This window comes from Capricornis sumatraensis, chromosome 3, assembly GCF_032405125.1.
Source record: "Capricornis sumatraensis isolate serow.1 chromosome 3, serow.2, whole genome shotgun sequence".
NCBI classification, from domain to species: domain Eukaryota; kingdom Metazoa; phylum Chordata; class Mammalia; order Artiodactyla; family Bovidae; genus Capricornis; species Capricornis sumatraensis.
Genome location: NC_091071.1, coordinates 180,201,554 through 180,222,236, shown reverse-complemented (window position 1 = coordinate 180,222,236; position 20,683 = coordinate 180,201,554). Strand labels below are relative to the sequence as shown.

The following is a 20,683-nucleotide window of genomic DNA, read 5'->3' as shown; positions in this document are numbered from 1 at the left end:
ATTCTAAACAGACTTCATCAAGTTAAAATCCACTTTTAAAAAAAGCACAGAGAGAGAGAAGAGAGGGAAGCGGGGGAGGTAGGGAGGGAATTAAGGAGACCGTCCCCCCGCCAGCGGGGGCTGCACACTGACTGCGCTGAGGGCAAGGGCTTGCTGGGCTGAAACTCCGACTCCTGGTTCACCCTGAAACCTCACTGTGCCCTAACAACAAACAACTGGGTAAGTGTCTTTCTCCACTCACTTCAGGTTCAAGTCTTCCAAACAATGGGCTGTTTTCCGGGAATTACCGGGAGGGGAGAGGACAGCAGGGCCCCGGGTGGGAAGCCTTGGAGAGGAGCCCCTGGAGGCCCCTGGCTTGGGGACTGGCCAGCAGACGGCCCAAGACGCGCCTGCCCACCGCCCTCTGCCCCTGCAGCAAGTACAGGCAGGGCTCTGGGTCCTCGGCCAAGGCCAGATTCCAGGGCACAGCCTGCCGGACAGAGAGAGGGGTGCCCCCAGGACGCCAGATGCAGCCCCTGAAGCCACCCCACGAGGTGAGCCCATCTCCCTGCCTGGAGGCATAGACCCCCCGGAGGGCCGCCCCCACCCCAGCCCCCCGCAGCCTGGCCCGGTATCGGGTGTCAGCCAGAATCCAGGGCCGGTGCCAGGGTGGGCGGAGTGACGTGGGCTTGCTCCCTCTGCTCCCCAGCCTGCGCCTCTCCACGGGCGACACGGCTCTTTCCATGCAGACTCAGCGCTGGGAGAAGCAGAGGGTCCACGTGGTCTTCGCTGAGCCGGGAATCTTGCTTCTGGACTTTCTGCATTCCTCAAATCCTCGAGAAACAGAGATTTCACCACCTCCCAAGGGCTCCCATGGTTTAGCTGTGCAGTTCTGATACCGTAGACGCTGCCTTTTTCTGCAGCTTCATTAGGGACCAGACACTGTCAACTGTACACACTTTATTTCACAGTGTCTCCATGAAGTAGGTGTTCTCATTATCAAACCCATTTTGCAGAGGCAGGAGCTGAGATTTAGAGCCCTTATGCGTCTGCCTAAAATCACATTTTATTTCTATGTGTGTATACATATATAATATACATGCATATATATTATATACATATATAACATACATGATATAATGTATATAATATCTACATATATAAAGATAATTTTTCCTACCTCTGTCTAATGAGAGGGCCTAGAAACAGTGACGCCACAATAGCCGTGAGTACATAGGCCTTAGTTTCTGAAGACCACACTTTAATAAAGAGGAATCACGGGCCTCCGAGAAATGGCTGGTTCTCTTCTGAAAGGGAAGATAGAAGATGAGTCTGGAGCATCGTGCTGTAGCAGAAAGTAAGGAAATGCTCAAAAAACAGACAGACAGACACCAGAAGGATGAGGGACAGACACGGAAGCTCGCCTGAAAGAGTTCCCAGTGGCCCAAACTGGAACAATCTGAGCAACAAAATGAATGACTTAGTACTGGAGTATAACCCAAAAGAAAAGACAGATAAAGGCATGGGTCCATGCTGATGGAAATAAACGGGAGAGGGGAGGAAAAGTCTTCCTTAGGGAAGAATTCAAAATGATATCTGTAGATGCAGCTTCCAGAGGGTGGGGCATGTCTTCTCCCCATTCAAGCGTGGGCTCCACTTGCTTCAAATAACAGAGTATGAGGAGGAGAAAATAGTGGCTCCACAGTGGAAGAGCCCGGCAGATGCCAGCTCAGCCGTGCAGTCACGGCGACCGGGGCCAGTGAGAAGTCCCGAGGTCGTCACGCGCCTCCCGGACGCGGCAAGGGCGCTTCGCCCTGCAGCCTGCTCCCTGAACCCGCGGCCCTGCCCGGCCGTGAGCAAAGCACCGTACAAGCCCCAACGGAGGGACAGTCTAACAAAACACTGAACTCCTCAACACTGGCAAGGCCATGAAAAATAAGGGAAGATTAAGAAGCTGCCGTAGATCAGAGGAGTCTAAGGAGGCGCGATGACCGCATATGGTGTGGGACCCTGGATTGGTTAAAGGAGCCAAGAAAAGAAAACGGACGTCAGTGGAGAAATTGCTGAGATAGAAATAAAATCTCGCGTTCAGTTAACAGTCACGTACCAATGTTGGTTTCTTAGTTTTAACAACTGTTCCCTGGTCATGTAAGATGTTACCATTAGGCAAACTGGCCAAGGAATGTCCAGAACTCACTGTTCAGTTCAGTTCAGTCGCTCAGTCGTGTCTGACTCTTTGCGACCCCATGAATCACAGCACGCCAGGCCTCCCTGTCCATCACCAACACCCAGAGTTCACCCAAACTCATGTCCATTGAGCTGGTGATGCCATCCAGCCATCTCATCCTCGGTCGTCCCCTTCTCCTCCTGCCCCCAGTCCCTCCCAGCATCAGGGTCTTTTCCAATGAGTCAACTCTTCGCATGAGGTGGCCAAAGTACTGGAGTTTCAGCTTCAGCATCAGTCCTTGTACAGGCCTGCAAATTTTCTGTAAGCTTAAAAGTTATTCCAGAGTAAAAGCTCTATGTTTAAGAATCACACAGGGGACTTCCCCGGTGGTCCAGGGGTTAAGACTCCACTCCCCCAGTGCAGAGCGCACGGGTTCTATCCCTGGTTGGGGAGCTAAGATGCCACACAGCACCTTAAAAAACCACCGTGGCTCTGAACGTATGAACCAGAACTCGTGTCTGTCTCCTTAGCCCATACGCTCTGCGCTCCCCACACCATCTCATGTTAGGAAGTAGTTCCTGAAGCCCACTCCATGGGTCTGAGCCTCTCCCCTCTGCCCACCTTCGCCCTCTCGGACAGACCCCACCTGCTTTCTCTCCCGATGCCCTCCTCCTGACAGACGAAGGATGCTCCTAGCCGCTCAGGTGTGCTCACACCTCCAAGGTCCTTCCACTCCCTGGCTGGCTTGGGTTCCAGTGAACGTTGGCCTCCCTAGCAGCCACCCCTCCTTTGCAGCAGCCACGTGATTCTATGTGGGGATCCATAGGGCTCCAGAGAAACTAACCTGGTTCCAGAGAAAAGCATGCGGCTTAGGGGAGGTTTATTAGCACACACCAACCCTGGCCACCGTGATCAGCCCAGAGGAAGCCTTATGACCCAACCAGGTCTAAAATATCCTGGGAGTTTGACAGGGAATGGTCGGATGAAGGCAGTTCTCTTCTTCAATGTGGGATGTAAATGAAGAAGCCCCTGAAAGTCTCAGGAGGAAGCCTGAGCACAGCAGAGCAGAGGAAGGGAAAAAGCTGGGCTGTCACTGACCTCACTGAGCCACTGGGTCAGGCCTTGCCTGAAGCACACACGGCCGCTCCACTGGCTGAGAAATGCCCTCCCAGAAGGCACCCACGTCCCAGTTCTTAGAACCTGGGGATGCTGTCTTATCAGGCAAAGGCAGGGGCGGAGGGTTCTTGGCAGATGGGATTTAAATGGAAGATATGGGGTGGGGAGATTATCTGCCTGGGCCCCGAATGCAACCACACGCATCCTTATAAGAGGGAGATCAGACAGACACACACAAAGGCAACGTAACCACAGAAGCAGCGCCCGGAGCGATGCGGCCACGAGCCGCAGGGTGCTGGCAGCCACCGGAGGCGCCGGGGACAGCTCCCCCAGAGCACACCACCCCGCCAGAGCACAGCCCTGCCCACACCTGGATTCTGGCTCAAGGACACTGACTTCAGGATGCCGGTCTCCAGAACGGATAGAAGATATTCCTATTGATTTTAAATTGCTTAGTTTTAATCATTTGTTAAAGAAGCTATAAGAAACAAATCCAAGAGCAAATAAATTCTCTTTAATATTTAAGCCTATCTGAATCTCTTGCTAACTGCAGCCCAGAGCGGTCTGACATGCAGCTCCTCTCACATCACGCTCTGGTCAGGGGGTGAGCTCTGCAGAAGGGCAGGTCCTAGGGGGAGGGGAGCAGTCAGAGAGCCCCTCGACCTTTCTCCGCGGCTGCTGCAGGCCTCGCTCTTCCCAGCCGTGGTGCTCAGGCTCTCGAGAGCCCCGCTCAGCAGTTGACGGTGTGTGAGCTTCTCCCCAGTCGCAGCACCAGGGTTTAGTTGCCCCCTGGGGCACGTGGGATCTTAGTTCCACAACCAGGGATCAAACCCGCATCCCCTGCATTGGAAGGTGGATCCTTAACCCTGGATGATGGGAGAGGCCCAACCCTCCATCTCTATCTGGGAAGCGGGGCTGGGGTGCAAGCGGTACCATGAGGCTCACAGACTCCAAGCAAAGGCATTAGGGGAGTTTATTTACAGGAAAGTCACAGCAACCGGGGCCCACACAGGCTCATGCCAGAAGACTCCAGATCTGTCTACACAGATAGGTCCCAGAGCCCAGAGCCACTGCCAGTCAGGTCCCTGCCAGAGGGGCCAAGACTCGGGGAGGAAAGGGACAGGCCAGGTTCCAGAGGGCACGAGCCAGAGCGATAAATGGCCCTCGTCCCTGAACTGTGGGCTCGGAGGAGCAGAAGGAGGGGAGACTCTTCGGAGTCACCTCCACCTGCATCCAGCCTGCACCCTTGAAGCCAGGCATGAGGACAGAAGCTCCAGCAGCAGCGGGGGGTTCATGGGGACACCGCAGGCCCCCTGCAGACCTGTCCAGGCGCCGGCGTGGGGCTGCTGTCCCGGGCCACAGTCGCCATCACACGGGGGGCGCCCCCAGCTTGCTGGTGGCACTTGTGACCCGCTTATTTTCCCGGAGGTTCCGGAGGCGGGCACTGAGGCTGCTGATCTCCTCCACGTAGGCCTGGGGAACCCAGCCCTTCTCGCCATCTGCCAGGCGCACCCCCTCCAGCCAGCCTAAGGACACATGGGCCGGGGCAGCGTCAGTGACATTCAAGGAACACCTGGGCCCTAACGTCAGCCCCGTCCGTGCGCCGGGGCTGAGAGGACACCATCTCAGCATCTCCTGGGGGCAGGAAGGGGCACACCTCTACAGACTGGTAGGTGGACTTGTGATCTGTTGTTCCTGATGCTCTCTGAGGGATTTCCCCACTTCTCCCCCATCGGTTACTCTCAACCCTACATCTGTGCAAGCAGGAAGTTCATCTTCTTGTCTAACTCGATTCTTGCATGCTATGGTGGGTGAACACTGGTGTAACTTTTTCCTGTGAAGGCTTAGCCATCTAGCTGCCTCCTGCCCCCAAAGCCCCCATCAGGAGGCCTCTCCAGGAGGGCCCTCTCACCGTCACTGGTCTGCAACCTCACGGCCAGGATGTCCGTCTTCTCCAAAGTCAGTTCATCTGGCTGCAGTGCCTTATATGTTCTGACACACTGAACCTGGGGGTAGTCTGAGAACCCAAGGGCGAGTGAGGGGGTCCCCAGGGTAGGATGGGGCGGGGCGGGGGGAGGAAATGGCGGGAGGGAGGGAAGAAAGAAAGAGTGGCTGCTGCAGCTCCTCGTCTGTCCACCCCAGCCACTCTCCTCTCTGACCCTAAACACAAGTGCTAAGTGAGTCCAGCCCCTTCGAGCTTCGATTACTGGTTCTGTGCCCTGGGCTCTCAGCTTCCCAGCTCACTTCAATATTTTGCTCCCGACCTCCTGGTCTGTCTCTGCACAACAGTAATGGCCCCTTTGTAGGGCGCAGTGGTAAAGAACCCACCTGCCAAGGCAGGAGATGAAGGAGACATGGGTTTGATCCCTGGGTTGGGAAGATCCCCTGGAAGAGGAAATCGCAACCCACTCCAGTACTCTTGCCTGGAGAATCCCTTGCACAGAGGAGCCTGGCGGGCTGCAGCCCGTGGGGTCACAGAGAGCCAGACGCGACTGAGCGCGCACATGCCCCCTCTGTATGAGCGCCATGCTGCTCTGACGCTCTCTCCACGCATCCTTCTCAGCGGAGACTCAAACCACACCGCCGCCAGTTATGACCCTCCAGGGCTTCCCGCTCCTCTGAGAGTAAAAGTCCTCCCATAGCCTCCAAAGCCTTGCACAGTCTGGCGTTGCCCCTGCTCACCTGCTCACCTCCCTCATCTCCCCCTTCCTCCTCGGAAAAGCTCAGCTGCACACTTGTCACCCTGCTGTTCCCCAAACACTCTAGGCCCCCTCCTGCCTCAGGGCCTTTGCACGGCTGTTTCCCCTTCCAAGAGTGCTCTTGCCAGACACCACCGTGGCTGCCCCTCCCCGTCCTTCAGGGGCCTTCCCTGACCACCTCCTTGGAGGGGCAAGTTCACCCTCCGGCCGAAATACCTCTAGCGCCAGTCAGAGAACCGACTCTGGTCCAGGCCTCAGCCCCTGCGACCACACTCCCAGGTGGACTAGCAGTGTCGGGAAAACCACAGGCCTCAGAGCCAGACCAAGCTTGAATCCCAGCTCACTGACCTCGGGCAAGTTGCCCAAAGTCCTGGGCCTCAGTGTTCCCAGATAGGAAGAATGAATCTACCTAAGGGACTTGTCGTTAGCAGTACCCGTTCCCTCTTCCAGGTGACCTCCCCGAGCCAGCGATCGAACTGGGGCTCCCTCACTGCAGGCAGAAAATAAAGGCATGTGCAAAGCCCTTGGCACCCCAGCACGTGGGCAGTACTGGGAGGAAACGAGCTTCTTACCTTCCTTTTCTCTGGCTCAGCCCTAACACCCCTGCTGGAAAACCCTGCATAACTACCTGGCTCCCACCACACCAAGGTGTCCTCTGATCGGGCTGTACCCTGGCTCACCGGCCTTAGGCCCAGAGAAGCCTCCGGATCAGCAGAGCAGAGCCCTCGGCCTGCCGCGACCCGCGCCCACTCCCGGCCACTCTGCTGCTGTCCTCTCTGCAGCTGACGCAGAGCGACAGACAGAGGCGGTTCCAGTCCCAGCTGGGCCACTGACCGCTGAGCCCAGACAAGCCACTTGACCTCTGCACATCTGTTTTCTAACTCGCGAAAGGGGCTTCTGGGGGGACGGCAGGGGAGGATGAGCAAGGCTGCGTCTACTCCAGGGTGCTGACTGCACGTGAAGCCGGCCCGTCCTCCAGGGTCTCGCAGACCCAGCCTGCCCCAGGCTGACCCCTCTCCCTGCCGGCCCCTTGGGCAACACGGAGCCCAGCACCAGGGGAAGGGGAGCGCGATGCTGTACACAGCCCCGGGAACACGGCCCTCGTGGTGGGGGGCAGGCTGCTACCTTCCCCCTCGCTGATGACCTCCTTGTCCTCCTGGGGGCTGGAGGGGCACATGGCGGAGATCCATCGCTGTTTCTCACTCCTAGGGAGAGGAAGGCTGAACTGTCCCGACATGAGAACTGCAGTCTCCCGGGGCCACAGTGGGGAAACCAGGGCTGGGAGGACAGGTAATGACGTGCAGACGTGGGACCCAGGTCAGCCGTCTCCACCCCAAGGCCCACCCAAGCCAGCGCCCACCCAGCTCTGAGGATGGGCACAGAACAGGTCCAGGACCCCCCGGATGCTAGCTCTGCCAGCCCCAGCCTTAGGCCACCATCCTGAGAGAGAGATGAAAGGCCGTGCCTCTGCCTGGGGGGTCCACTCCCCAAACCCAGACCCACTCACTCCGTCTGGGCCCTCAGCAGGAACTGGTGCTTCGTGCGCTGCCCGTGGAGGAGCTGAAGGAGGAACACGTGGCCAGGGATGCCCTGCAGCTTGAGGCTCAGGTCCTTCACCTGCAGCTCAGCCATCTTGGCGTGAACGAAGACGGCAAACTTCCCCAGCCTAGAACGGGGGGGTGAGGTCAGCCTGGACCCATCCTCGGGACGAGGTGGCTGCTGATGGGACGAGAAGAGAAGGCGTCATCTGTCCCTAGGACCCTCCTCAAGAAAGCGAGGCTGCACAGGGCAGTCAGCAAAACGAGGGCTGCAATCTCCTGGCTCACTGGCAGAGGCGGGAGGTGATGGAGCCGGTCCCTGCCCCTGGCACACTTTCCGCTCTCTCTGAGCCTCTTCCTGAAGCCTCTGTTCCATAGAGCCGCCTGGGCAGCTCCCCCGCTGAGATGGGCAGACTGCTTCGTGTTTGCCTCTGTGACCGGTATAGGAGGAAACTCTGTCTCCCGTGCTGCCGTATCACGGCACCTGACTCTGCCAGGCCCACTGTTGGGGTCTGATAAACCCTTCTAAGAAAGGTGGGCGGGTGGGTAGATGGAGGGTGTTCCATAGTTCCTTCATGTCGGCCAGTCTAGACAAAACCAGTATCTTCCCCTCCAGACCAGGTCCCTCCGCAGTTCTTCGTTCCACTGAAAGACGCCAGCGAATCCCCCGAGGCCGCTCGGGCCTTCCACTCGCCTCTTTCCTGCCCGCCCCTCTCACCGGCCAGCAGCTGTGTCCTTATTGTCCCCGGAGCTCACTGATCCCCCCAGGCCCACTGCTACTTATGGAGCCTTTGCGCTCATCTGGGCAGTTACAGGAGCTTCTGGGCTCTCCATTCCAGCCCGTTCTCCAAACTGGCCTTCTCTGCTTAACTCTCCATGCTCTCAGAAAGTCCAACCTTTCTGCCACGGCTTTCAACACGCCAGCTTCCCTCTCTCGCCCTTTCTTTCTACAAACTTAGCCACACTAGGCTTCATCAATTCCCAGATATACTCTGCTCTTCCATCCTTCTGTGACTTGGCTATATTTCTCCAATCACCTCTACCTGGAAAATTCCTACGTATTCTTCAAAACCCAATTCAAACGTTCCTTCCTCTATGAAGCTTTACTGAATCTCATCCCACACTAGGGAATACTACAGAACAGTTAACCCTTCCATCAAAACCCTGAACAGGTGGCTATCAGGATTTATTTTCACTGGTGTGAGAGAGCCGGTGAGCAGAGAACAAATCTCATTCATTTCTAAGTTCCCAACCTCCTTTGGAGGACCCAATACAGCATAGGGATTCAATGATGCTTCACTGAATAAATAAATCAATCAGAGCTGAACTCTTTCCATGGCATAAGACATCCATCCTTCATCCCCTCCATCCTTAAGGCTTACTTCATTCAGGGAGTCTCCCAGACTTATAATAGTCACAGCTAATGCTGAGTGAGTGTTCAGTACACGCCAGGCTGTGTGCTAACCTCTCCGCGAGTGATTATCACAGTGCGTCTCCCTACATGGTAGCCTCTGTTTGGCAGATGGAAGGCAGGAGAGCGCAAAAGTTAGGAGCCTGGGACCTAGCATCAGACAGACCTGACCTCCCCCTGGTTCCTGCGCTCCATGATCTCGCGAATAACCAGAGAGGCTACTTTCCAGGAAGACACTCAGGATTAAAGGGGAAAGCCCACATAGCATGCCTGGCACGGAAAAGGCGCTCAAATGTCCGTTGTTACCACTGTGGCTCAGGGGCGGCTGTGCGTTTAGTCTCTGCTCCAATTGGCTTAAGCTCAGAGCAGCTTCACAGTTCTTGGGACACAGCCCAGCCCGTGAGTCTCCAGAAGATGGACTTGTCCCGGCTCTGCCTTTTCTGGGGGAGCCTCTCAGCTTTAGGGTGCCTGGCAGCAGAGCCTGGCAGGTGGACTCGTTGTGAGCCCGCTGGTGCGGAAGAAGAGAGCTCCAGCCTCACCCACCAGCACCCCCGTCCTGCGCAGACTCACTCCTTCCGCCGGGAGAGCAGCAGACAGTCGTTGAAGAGGTGCAGGTACACCGCCTTGCTGGACAGCTTCAGCTTGGCCGGGGGCACTGCGGGCAGGGGTGCCAGCTCCACCAGCTCCCCGTGCCGGACCAGCCAGCGGGCCTGAGAGATCAGCGGGAAGATCTGGGAGGGAGGAGGAGGCAGGCATCAGGCCAGGGGCAGAGGGCTGGACAGTGATGAACTGGCCTGCAGCCCCCAGGGAGGAGGCGACAGGGCTGCCCCCCCGAGTGTGCCAGCTCCCTGGCTGAAGGCGGATACCTTGCCCTCAAAGTGGATCTTCTTGCTCAGATGGATGAGCTCCTCTGTCCTCTTCATGGACTGCACACTGGCATTGCACTCTTGCACCAGCTGCGGAGACCATGGGGGGGTCACCCGCAGCGCCCCGAGGCTCCCCCAGCCCAGCCTCAGGCTCCCACTTGGAGACGAGGGAGTCTGAAGACTGAGGCTCCCTTGGAGACACACAGGGGTTCCGGGGAGGCCCCTGGGAGCCAGACACCTCCTCCCTGCCGAGCTCACCTCCTTGAGGGCATTGAAGGCCTTGGTGGCCATGTCTTCATCTTCAGAGCCCTGCACTGTCCGCTTCAGGATGTTCTGGAAGGTGGAGCCTGTGCAGCGAGGCAGTGTGGCCTCTCCCAGGCACCCTGCCCTGCCCTGGGTGCCCCGAGGGGCTGTGGAGATAAAGGGGTCTCTCCCCTACCCAGCCCTCAGGTACCTCCACCAGCATCTTGAGGCGGGTGATCCTCTGAAACGGCAGGATGAGGAAGGAGGTGAGGGGCAGCCGCTGGCACACAGGAGACTCCTCCAGGCGAGCCAGGATGCCAGGGAACTTGGGGTTCTCCAGGCTGGACAGTGGGGGCGGGAGAGGGTCTGTGATGACAGGGGGCCCCGAACGCGGGATCCCCGCCTCCAGTCGCCCCTCTGGTGCTTCGGGGCAGGCAGGTCTGGCCTCCTCGTGGTCAGAGCCCAGGGCAGGCGCCCCGCCGCTCCCAGGTCAGCCCTCCTCAGCCCGGCCTCTGCACCTACTGCCGCCGGAACCCGGCCCCCCTCGCCGCTCCCCGGCAGAGCCCCGCCTACAGCAGGCGCTGGTAGGTGCGCTCCTGGTAGGCCTGGTTGGTGACGTAGGGCAAGTAGACGCGCCGGAAGGCCGGACAGTGCTGCAGGACCACGTCGCACACGCTGAAGCGGAGGACGTCCGCCTCCAGCCGCTGCTCCAGGTCCTGCAGGAACCTGAAAGGGCAGCCAGGGGTCAGGGCCGGGGCCAGGAGGAGACCCCAGAGGCGGGAGCCCAGCCAGCTGCAGCCTCTGCCTGACTCCCCGCGAGCCCAGGCCACCGCCTCACCTCTCACTGGTGCCCTTGACCTCGGGCAGTTTGGAGAACAGCCACTGCTTGTCCTGTGTCCCCAGGCACTCACTCAGCTCGGCCGAGCCTAAGAAGTGGCCCACGGCCACTGACAGACTGTGGATGTAGGAGGCCTCGGATGTGATCAGCTCAAACTTGGCCTGAGTGAGGGCGGATGCAGGGCTGAACCCTGAATGCGCTGCTTCGCCCACCAAGCGCGCCCGGAGCCCGGAGCCCGCCTCCCTAGATTCAGCGCAGCCGCCGTCCCTTTTCCTTCTCCAGCCCCCTCCGGATCTAGCGCCAGGTGGGGTTCAGAGACAGCCTCCTGCTGCTACTCCGGCTCCAACCCAGCTGGGCCCAAGTTTGCAGGCCGCGCGCATCCGGCCGGGCCCGGGTCAACCGGCCCTGCCAGTCCCCGTGCGCCCTCCCGCCGCCCGGTTCCTGCTCTAGGACCTGCTGGGCCCGCGTGCACCCTGCGTTTCACCCTCTGCGCCCCTCCTCCCTCCCAGGCCCCGCTCTCGGGGGTCTCGGTCTAGGGTCCTTGTCCTGGTCCTGCCGCACCCTACGCCCCCGGGCCCACCTCCTGCGCCCACACTCCCGCACCCCGGGCCGAGGCGCACCTCCTGCAGTCTCGCCGGCCCCTGGGACCACCTCCGCCCCCTCCCCGGCCCCCTCCCCGGCCCGGGCGCACCTCCTGCAGTCTGCAGTCGCGCAGGCTCAGCGTGGCCAGGACGCCGCTGCCGCGCACGTCGGGGATGTCCTGCCACAGCGAGAAGGTGGAGCCCCGAGCGGCGCGCTGCGCCCGGAACGAGCTGCTCGGGGAGAGGTCGGCGCGCGGCGGCCCCGGGCCCTCCTCCGCGCCCTCCTCCTCGCGCTGCTGCCGCCGCAGCTCGCGGGCGCTGGCCACGTCGCTGTATTCCTGGTAGAGGACGGCTGGGCGGAGAGCGGAGGCCGTGGGGCGCCCGCCGGCCCCCTGCCCTGTTCCCGCGGCCCGCCTCGCCTAACCAGCCTTTCCGACGGTTCGAGGAGCGGGACTGGTGACTCGGGTCACTCGCCCACTCCTCCCGCGAACCTTGGGCACCTCCTGCATGCTGCCCCCTGGACTGGACACTCATGGTCCCGGTCTCTCCCTCCCACAGAGGCCCGACCTCTCAGCCCCCCGGATCCCGGTTTCCCGGTACACAAGCTCCCGGCCCCTCCCTCGGCGAACCCCCCCACGTACAGTTAAGCAGGAACCGGGACTGGCGCCGCTCGCTGGCGCTCCGGGGCCCTGGCGCCGGCTCTTCCCGCGCATCCAGCCTGGGAAACGGAGCGTCAGGGCCCGTCACCGTCCCTCCCCGCCTCGGACCGAGCCTGGGGTGGGAGGTGATACCTGGGCTCCGGCCAGCTGCCGGGGACCTCGCTCAGATCAACAGGAGCTGGCGTCGCCGTGGCGTCCACCCTCATCTCTTCACTGAGCGAGTCTCTCCCAGACACTTTCCCTGCAGAGGGGCGGAGCTGAGGGAGGCCCCAAGAGCGGTGCTGGGCACCACACGAGCCTCAGGTGTGCAGTGACCCCGCCCCTCCCCGCATCTGCCTCTTGAGCTCTTCTTGGGGCCCCGGGGCGAGCTGGTACCTTCTCGGGCAGCTCCGGGGCCTGACCCTGACCCTGGGCTCCGTGCCCTGGCTGCTGAATTCCGCCCCAAGCGCAGGGAAGAGTGCAGGCGGGTCATCAGCTCAGAGGCCGAGAAGCGCCTCCGCTCAGACCCTTCGAGGCCCCCGCGAGCAAGCCCAGGCAGCCCCGCGGGCCGGGGCTCCTCTGTGCTCAGCCCCTGCTCCTCGGCCTGGCTTGGCTCCAGGAAGACAACGTGGGCCTCGGGGCCACCAAGGGCCTCTTCTCGCTGGTACACCCGCATCTTGCGCCCTGACAGGGGGTGGGGTGAGAGAGCACAGGCTGGCATCCAGTGGGGTCTCTCCTCCCTGCCACTGCCCTGTGACCCTGGGCATCAGAGGGATGTGCCCGAGAGAAAGGCCAGTGTTTTTGCCAGGATCTTTTCCCAGAGTAATGCGGTCAGCCAGAGGGGTGGGGAGAAAGCAAAGTAGCTGGCTGCAGGGGGCAGAGGACACCCACTCACCAGGTGTCCTCAGACAAGTTACTTGCCTCCTCTGAGCCCCAGATTCCTTATCCCTAAGATCTAAGATCACTTGTCCTGCCTGTCTGGGGAATCTGGGGGCTTACTGGCCCTAAAAGAGCCACCACACCCTCCCCTATCCTCCCCCTCACCACACCCTCCCCCAGAGTGACTCACAGGCCGACTTCTTCTCTGATCCGTGGCTGGCCCGGCGCTGTGGCTGTGGGTGCTGGGGACTCCTGGGTCCCTCCAGGGCTTGGGGCTGGGCACCAGGACAGTGTGGCCAGCTGCCAGCCCGGCTAGGCCGCATCCCCCCCCTGGAGGAGAGCTCGGGGTCTGCGCCTCCGGGAGGCTGTGGCCACGGCGGCCCCTGGAGGGCAGCAGGGGTCCCCAGAGACCAGCGGCTGCCGGGCACCTGCAGCTCCTCCGGAGCCACGGGGAAGAGATCCAGGCACATGGGGCCTGGAGGCTGCAGGACGGGCAGCTCCGCGAAGGACAGGCTCTCCTGCTGGCACACAGCCACTGGGTGGTGGGCAGTGCCAGGCGGCCCAGCCAGACGGGGCTGGAGGGCGGCAGGCGGCCCACAGTCCATTCCACCTTTGCTCCACCACCCACCAGGGCCTGCAGGGGAGAAGGCATCAGAGCAAGGCACAGGACAACAGTGGTCAGTGGGCGCCGCGTCCTGGAGGCCTGGACGCAGCCTCCTGCACACACTTCTGTGCAAGCACACTCACACACTTGATTCTGTGGTAATAGCTAATGCCTACTTGGCACTTACTTAACAACAGGCCGAGCACTTTACACGTAGTAGCTCATTTAATCCTCTGAAGCCCCAACAACCCGGAGTTGATGCTGGTTTTTTTCTTTTAGTTGTGGTTCGCAGGTTCAAGTTGGCGCACAGCATGAGGGATCTTAGTTCCCTGACCAGAGATCGAACCCAAGTTCCCTGCATTGGAAGCCAGATTCTTGACCATTGTACCACCAGGGAAGCCCCCTGATCTGACACTGTCATTAGCCCCATTTTACAGGTAAGGAAAGTGAGACAGAGAGGTTATCTGGTAAACAATGGGGCCAGGATTCAAACCCAGGCAGTCTAGCTCTGAGTCTGTGCCTTTAAGCACCTTGTACGTTCCCAACTCCCTGACATGTGATCAGACATACAGAAGCATACAGTGTCACACAGACCCACGTCTGTCCCATGTACATCCACATGTATTTTCTTCCAGCTGCAGACACTGACATACGTGCTTTCACAGATACACCCAGACATTTCAGATCACAGGCTCACAATTCACACACACCCTTTTTTTAGTACAAGTACATATATTCGCTCACTTTCACAAACCCACGCTGAGCCGTCAGATATTTACGTATCTGCTCAAGCTTCCTCACACTCCTGTTCCACTCACACTCGCAACACCGTGATGCAGGTACAAACGCACAGGCTCAGGAGACCCTTGCTGGTGTCACCCAGCCTCCCCTCCTGTGCCCGGAGCTGTAGGCTTCAGTGGTGAGTGGTGCCCACACCCATGCCAAGCTGGCTGGGAGGGTCACAGATTGGCAGGCAGGCCACCACCCAGGACAGGCTGGGCCCTTCCAGGAGAAGGGCAGGAAAGAGCCCCAGCCCCCCAGCTGGGGGTGAGAGAGGGGACCCCATCTCCCAGCCTCAGGAAGAAGACAAGCTGAGTGGGTCCTCTTGGGCAGGAAGTCATCCCCAGTGAGGCTACCGGAGCCTCAGGACAGGCCTACCAGTCAGCGGGGTCTGAGTCCCCCAGCCCTGGCCCCCGGCCCCTCGCTGCAGCCCCTCACCTCTCCACCAAGGCCCGCCGCGGATGGTGTTTGGCTGCTCCAGCAGGGGAAGCCCTCTCTGCCCAGCTGGCTTGGGGAGATCCCACCCAGACAAAGAGTTTGATTCATCAAGGCCTGTGGTGAGGCAGGCGGGTAGGGAGGGAGGGAACAGGCAGCAGGCTGGGCGGGGGCCTCCCGGGGCCTGGCCTCCCTGTGGGCAGGCTGGGCAGCAAGGACGCCCCCCTCCCCAGAGGCCTGCTCAGGCCAAAGGAGCAGCGGCCGCAGGGCCAGGAGACTCAGGAGACAGAGCCGGAGAGACCAAGGGGCTGAGGCTGGAGGGCAGGGATGCTTCAGAGAGCGACCCAGAGACCGGGACCCCAGAGCACTCCAAAACGGAAAACCGCAGACGCTGAGACGCTCAGGAGCCCAGAGATGGCGGCAGAGAGAGACACCGAGCATTTCAGACAGACCAGATACTCAGAGACAGATGTGAAGCCCGGGAAAACTGGAGGAGACAGACGGGCAAACGTTTCATGCCCTGCAGGACTGCCAGTCTCGTGGGGAAGTCAAAACAAAAACAGTTACAATCCAGGTTGGAAGGAACCAGCCCAGAGGAAGTGTCAGAGCAGAGGGCTGGGCTCATCTCGAGCCGGGCATTCCCGGAAGGCTTCCTGAAGGAGTGGTAGCAAACTGTCCTGATTGAAGTACCCAGGGGCCCAGTACACAGAGAGAGGGAGAAGGCCGAGAGAGCAACAGCGAGAGTGTCCGTGAGCCTAGGGGGAGGAGGGAGCGGAAGAGCCAGCGGGGCGCGGCTCTGTGCCCGGACCCCCTGAGCGCAGCCCCTTGGCCGGCTTCCCCTTCTGTCTCCACCCCCTGCCTGGAGCGCAAGCTGGCGCTGCTCCTCAGCACCATGGACTCCTCTGGGCCCTCCCCGCCGGGAGCAAGTCTGTCTGTTTCCTCATGTGGTGAACAGGATAGTCATGCTTCAAAATGCTGATAGGCGAATTGAGAGTACTTCTCTGGTGGCGCAGGGGTTAAGAATCTGCCTTCCAAAGCAGGAGATGCGAGTTTGACCCCTGGTCGGGGAACTAAGATCCCATGAGCCTGGGGCAGGGGGCTAAAGCCCGTGCGCCTCGCCTAGAGCGCCCACCTGCTCCTCACTCGCCACAGCCAGAGACAAGCCCGCAGGCGGCGGAGGAAGACTCCACGGGCCGCAACTAAGACCCAACACAGCCAAAGATAAATAAAGAGTGAAAAATAAGAACAACGCAGGGGGCTTCCCTGGGAACTAAGACCCTGAACGCTGCACGGTGTGGCCGAAGAAAAGACTCATGCACGCAGTGCGCCTCGCACAGAGCGGGAGCTCTGCAGTTGGTCGTCGCGCTTCTGAGTGCTCTCAGTCTTTCTCTAGTCACAAGGACGGCTTGGGCCGTTCCACAGGTAGGGAAACTGAGGCAGCGACGTCGACACATTAGGAGCACGTGGCAGGAGACACGGGGACCGCTGCCCTTCTCCTGCTGGAATCGGAAGCCCTTCCCACAGGAGCCCCGCTCGCTCCTGTCGGCACGCCTGTGCAGGAACACGCGTGTGCTTCTGCTCCCTCGTATTCTGGGAGAGTCTCTCCACTTGGGTTCTGGAAGCCTCTCGAGGGCTGAAAGGAAGCCCCCTCCCCATGTCAGCTGCAGGGATAAATGAGCAAAACGTGGAACCGTGGGGGCAGGAGCATCTCATATTAAAAAAAAAAAAAAATTGTTTTGGCCACACTACACAGCATGTGGGATCTTAGTTCGCCAACCAGGGACCCAACCTGTGCCCTGTGCAGTGGAAGCGCTGAGTCCTACCCACTGGGCCGCCAGGGAATTCCAAGGAGCACCCCTACTAAAGCCTCAGAGGAGAAGGCTGGGTAAATGGAGGGGGATGGGCAAGGCTTCCTTGGAGGAGACAAGGCTGGAGGCAGGTGCCCGGGGAGGAGGTCAGGGGTGGGTTAGCCTCCATCTCTGCCCAGGCCAAGGGACAATGAGAGTGACCAGCCAGCCAGGATGCCAGCCCTGTGGCCTTCTGTGGATGTGGTCCACTCAACCTCACTGCTAGAGTGTTTATAGCTTATCTCTGCTGCTGCTGCTGCTGCTGCTAAGTCACTTCAGTCGTGTCTGACTCTGTGCGACCCCATAGACAGCAGCCCACCGGGCTCCCCCGTCCCTGGGATTCTCCAGGCAAGAACACTGGAGTGGGTTGCCATTTCCTTCTCCTAGACCCCCCCCAATAAAACTCCCAGGAAGAGACTGGTCCCAGCTAACCCTGCTCAAGACCTGATCACAGGATACTCTGGTGCCCACTAGGCAAGGGAACCCACAGGGGAGAGCCCCTGCCAACATTCCAAGCCCTGTGTGACTTTAGACGAATCATAGCCTGGGCCTGGGCCCGAGTGTCCCCGTCTGTAGGGTGGCTCTGAGAAACTGCTCCCAGGGCTGCAGTCCTTATATTGCCCCACAACTCTCAGGTTCTGCTGTTTATCTTCTAAGTCAACAGGGGGTCCCATCCACGGGGTACTCATCACATGGACAATGCACCCACTCAAGGCTGGCAGGGAGCGGCCCTAGATGCTGGTCTGGTCTGGAGAAAGCATCTCTGACCTCCTATGCCCAGCTTTTCCCTGCCCCCTCCACGGTGCCCCTTGCCCTGCTGCCCGAGGAGCAGGGCCCTGCAGGGTCCCTCTTCTTCTCAATGCAGGGAGCCAAGTGGGAGGTCATGGCTGGAAAGGAGACTCAGGCCACGCAGGCTGTGGGAGCCCAAGAGGCCACAAGCGTGTGGGGGCCAGGATCAGGGGCCTGGGAGGCGGCACAAAGGGCTTGCTCGGGAAGACTGGTGGGAGGAGGATGGGGCTGCTGGCAGCCGGGGGCCCTACCTCAACCAGGGAGCTCCGTCCAGCCTCCAGCGCAGTCCCGGGCTCCAGGCTGCCCTGGGGGCTCGGGGGTTGCAGCCAGGTCCTCAGGGGGCGATGCCAGCATGGCCCCTGAGCCAGGCAATGGAAGCTCCTGGGTATTGTGTGGGGCAGGGAGAGGGGAGGCGAGGGCGGAGGGAACCTCGCAAGCAGGCAGGCGGCTGTCTCAACGTGCCTGCTCCCCGCCCCCCTTCCCCAGAACCGGTTTGGCCAGTCTGGGGTACAAGACGGGGGCTGGAACAATGGGAGTCCTATGCCCAGGAGAGGCTCTGAAAGGACCCCAGACCGACATCCTAGAGATGAAGAAGGCACTGCTTTCCCTCCCAGGGGACAGGTCACCCTTCTGCTGCAGCTTCCCAAGTGTGAGACGTGCTCAGGGGACTTCGTGGGGCTGGGGAGCATCCCAGAGAATGATGAGCCTTGGGTCAGGGACCCTGAAGACTCTGCAGGGTGCTGGTTCTCACCGCCGCGGGCCACAGCATCTATAACGGGGTTTTCTGGCAGCTCAGGTGGTAAAGAATTCACCTGATTCCTGGGTTGGGAAGATCCCCTAGAGAAGGGATAGGCTGCCCACTCCAGTATTCTTGGGCTTCCCTTGTGGCTCAGCTGGTAAAGAATCTGCCTGCAATGCGGGAGACCTGGGTTCGATCTCTGGTTTGGGCAGATCCCCTGGAGAAGGGAACAGCTACCCACTCCAGTATTCTGGCCTGGAGAATTCCACGGACTGTATAGTCCATGGGGTCGCAAAGGGTCTGACATGACTGGGCGACTTTCACTTCACTTCACTTCACCTAATGAGTGTATACAGGTACTAGGGTTCCTGTTGCTAGGAACTCTCATTATACACTAATGTGCCAGGCACCGTTCTGAGCACTTCACACGCTAAATATTCACTTAATCGCCACCACAACCCTGTGAGATAGACGCGGTAACTGCTCCCACTTACAAGTTGAGGGCATGAGACGTGTGCTGGTTAAGCACATTATCCTACTTAAGTCTCTCATCAGCTTCATAAAGGCCCTACCTTACAGATGATGAAATGAAACTTGCCAAAGGTCGCACAGCAAATAAAAGTCAGAATTAATGTTCAAACCCAGGTCTGTGGCTCCACGACCAATCCGTGCCCTCAGCAACTGCCTGGTACTGCCTCACCAGACTTTGGGGAGGGTCTGGTGAAGAGTGTAGAAGTCCACTGGGAGGTGTCTCAGCTGACCTAACCCAACCCCTTTTGATTATTATTGGTGTACTGAAAGCCCTGAGGAACGCAGGGCCTTTTGCAGTCCGCTCCTAGAACCCGTGAGTTTTCCCTCGCCAACTGGTAACCATTCAGCTGGAGAGGTTAGGTCCCTTCACTCCTTCATATCCGCCTTGGCCCCCAAAACATCGGCACGTAATGAGGAGACACTGCGCAGAGTGGGTGGGGACCAGGTGTCCGTGGGGAGGCGGCACTGTGGGGCGTAGAGAGATTTATTGTCAGCGTTGCTCAAGGGGCAGGAGACTGGGAACGTGCAGAGGGAAGCTATGCAGGGCTAATGTTTTCAGAGAACCCCAGCCCTCTCACCCCAACTCCTGGGCCGACCTTGGGGCCGCTGGCCAAGGTACCATAGCCTTGACTCGTAGCTGGAAGCAGAGGCCCCCAAGGGAGGGAGGATCCTGGGGGAATCAAGGTCCTGGAAAGGAAGTCTCACGTCTCTGGACCCTGCGTCCTGGGCTCCAGGGACAGCGCCTCCTGCTGCAGCGTACGGAAAGCAAGGATGGGTCAGGCCTAAGCGGAGGACCCTCCAGAGCAGAAGGGGCTCCGGTGAACATAAAAAGAGGGGCGGGACTGGGTGATGGGCGGGGCCCGGAGGAGATGAGCGAGCCAGCGGCCAATCCTCCCTCTGGGCCAAACTAGGGGGCGGGGCCAGAACGCAGACCTTGGGCCCGAGGGGGGGGGCAGAAGGGCGTGGTCAGGGGCGGGGCCAGGGCCCACCGACCGCACTGACCCAAGCAGCGCCTCCGCGTTGTTCGCCAGAGCCTGCTCTGCCAGGCCGCGCCTTACCTAGGTAGCCAGGGCGGCTGGCAGGTCGAGCACGAGCCAGGCGATGAGAGGCTGGGGAGAAGGGAGCGGTGAAAAAGAACGATGGCTTTAGCGATCTTACTCTGCCAAGCGCTTACTAAGTACAAGGCACTTCGTTGTTCAGTCGCTCAGTCCTGTCCCACTCTTTGCGACCTCATGGACTGCAGCACGCCAGGCTTCCCTGTCCGTCACCAGCTCCCGGAGTTTACTCAGACTCATGTCCATTGAGTCGGTGGTACCAGGCAATATTCTGAGGGGTTCTGGGGATTCATTCAATTAATCCTCACAACAACTCTAGGGAGTAAATAACTTCTGTTTCACCTGTAAGGAAGCCAAAACATAAAGAGGTTGTCATTTGCCCAAAGACAGAGAGATACAATTCCAACTCCTACACTAAGAACCTGTTAGAATCAGAGCTAGGGAAAGAGGCTCTTGAGCAAAGCTAGCAGGACTTCCAGGACTGTGGCCAAGAGGTATTAGTATTAGTCGTGACACTAATTAATTCACTGAGCACCTACTGTGCTGTGCACGTGCTTGCCGCTCAGTCTTCATGGCGACCCCGTGGAGTAGGTCCTGTTCTGAAATATATCTCACAGCCAGACGGCGGCACAGCCTTAACTTGGACTCTGGTCTGTCCGGCGCCCAGAGGGCTTAGCCTACCTCGAAGGCGATGATGAAGCCCAAACGCCCAGCCAGCGGCTTCCCACAGACGAAGGTGAGATTCCTCTTCGCGTCGCGAAAGCCCTTGTACCTGGGTGGCGGAGGGCACGCGGTCCCGCGAGGCCCTCGGCCCACGATAGGCACTTTCACCCTTCCCCACCCTAGAGCCTGGCCCTGTCAGCTTAGCAGTACCCTCAGCCGGCTCTGCCCTCTAGCCCGCCCCCCGGACTCAGCTTCCTGAGCTCCCAGTTAGGCCCCGCCCCTCCC

At 59.7% G+C, this 20,683-nt stretch overlaps 1 protein-coding gene across 3 annotated transcripts; it reads right to left on the bottom strand.

Moving 5' to 3' along the window:
- Positions 1–4,181: 4,181 nt before the first annotated feature.
- ARHGEF19 (Rho guanine nucleotide exchange factor 19) lies at positions 4,182–20,602 on the bottom strand. Of its 3 annotated transcripts, none has more exons than XM_068967592.1 (17): positions 20,275–20,602; positions 19,739–20,077; positions 13,146–13,589; positions 12,473–12,760; positions 12,230–12,338; positions 12,080–12,156; positions 11,549–11,790; positions 10,858–11,018; positions 10,593–10,745; positions 10,231–10,360; positions 10,035–10,109; positions 9,777–9,866; positions 9,481–9,641; positions 7,469–7,627; positions 7,087–7,166; positions 5,175–5,279; positions 4,182–4,788 (listed from the first exon to the last, which is right to left on the bottom strand). In XM_068967592.1, exons 3-17 carry the CDS (start codon positions 13,558–13,560, stop codon positions 4,631–4,633), a joined length of 2,403 nt encoding a protein of 800 aa, XP_068823693.1. In that variant the 5' UTR covers positions 13,561–13,589; positions 19,739–20,077; positions 20,275–20,602; the 3' UTR covers positions 4,182–4,630. The 3 variants fall into 3 exon arrangements, with proteins under 3 accessions (XP_068823693.1, XP_068823692.1, XP_068823694.1); XM_068967591.1 differs by having other exon boundaries at positions 20,417–20,602; XM_068967593.1 differs by lacking the exons at positions 19,739–20,077; positions 20,275–20,602 and adding an exon at positions 19,277–19,731.
- Positions 20,603–20,683: the final 81 nt, after the last annotated feature.

Excerpts from the sequence above, each read along its gene's own strand:
- ARHGEF19 (XM_068967592.1), bottom strand. The coding sequence starts at position 13,560 with ATGGACTGTGGGCCGCCTGCCGCCCTCCAGCCCCGTCTGGCTGGGCCG. Across the intron at positions 10,361-10,592 it reads CGCACCTACCAGCGCCTGCT|CCTGGAGAACCCCAAGTTCC; the intron begins GTAGGCGGGGCT and ends CCCACTGTCCAG. Across the intron at positions 10,110-10,230 it reads GCCTCAAGATGCTGGTGGAG|AACATCCTGAAGCGGACAGT; the intron begins GTACCTGAGGGC and ends TCCACCTTCCAG.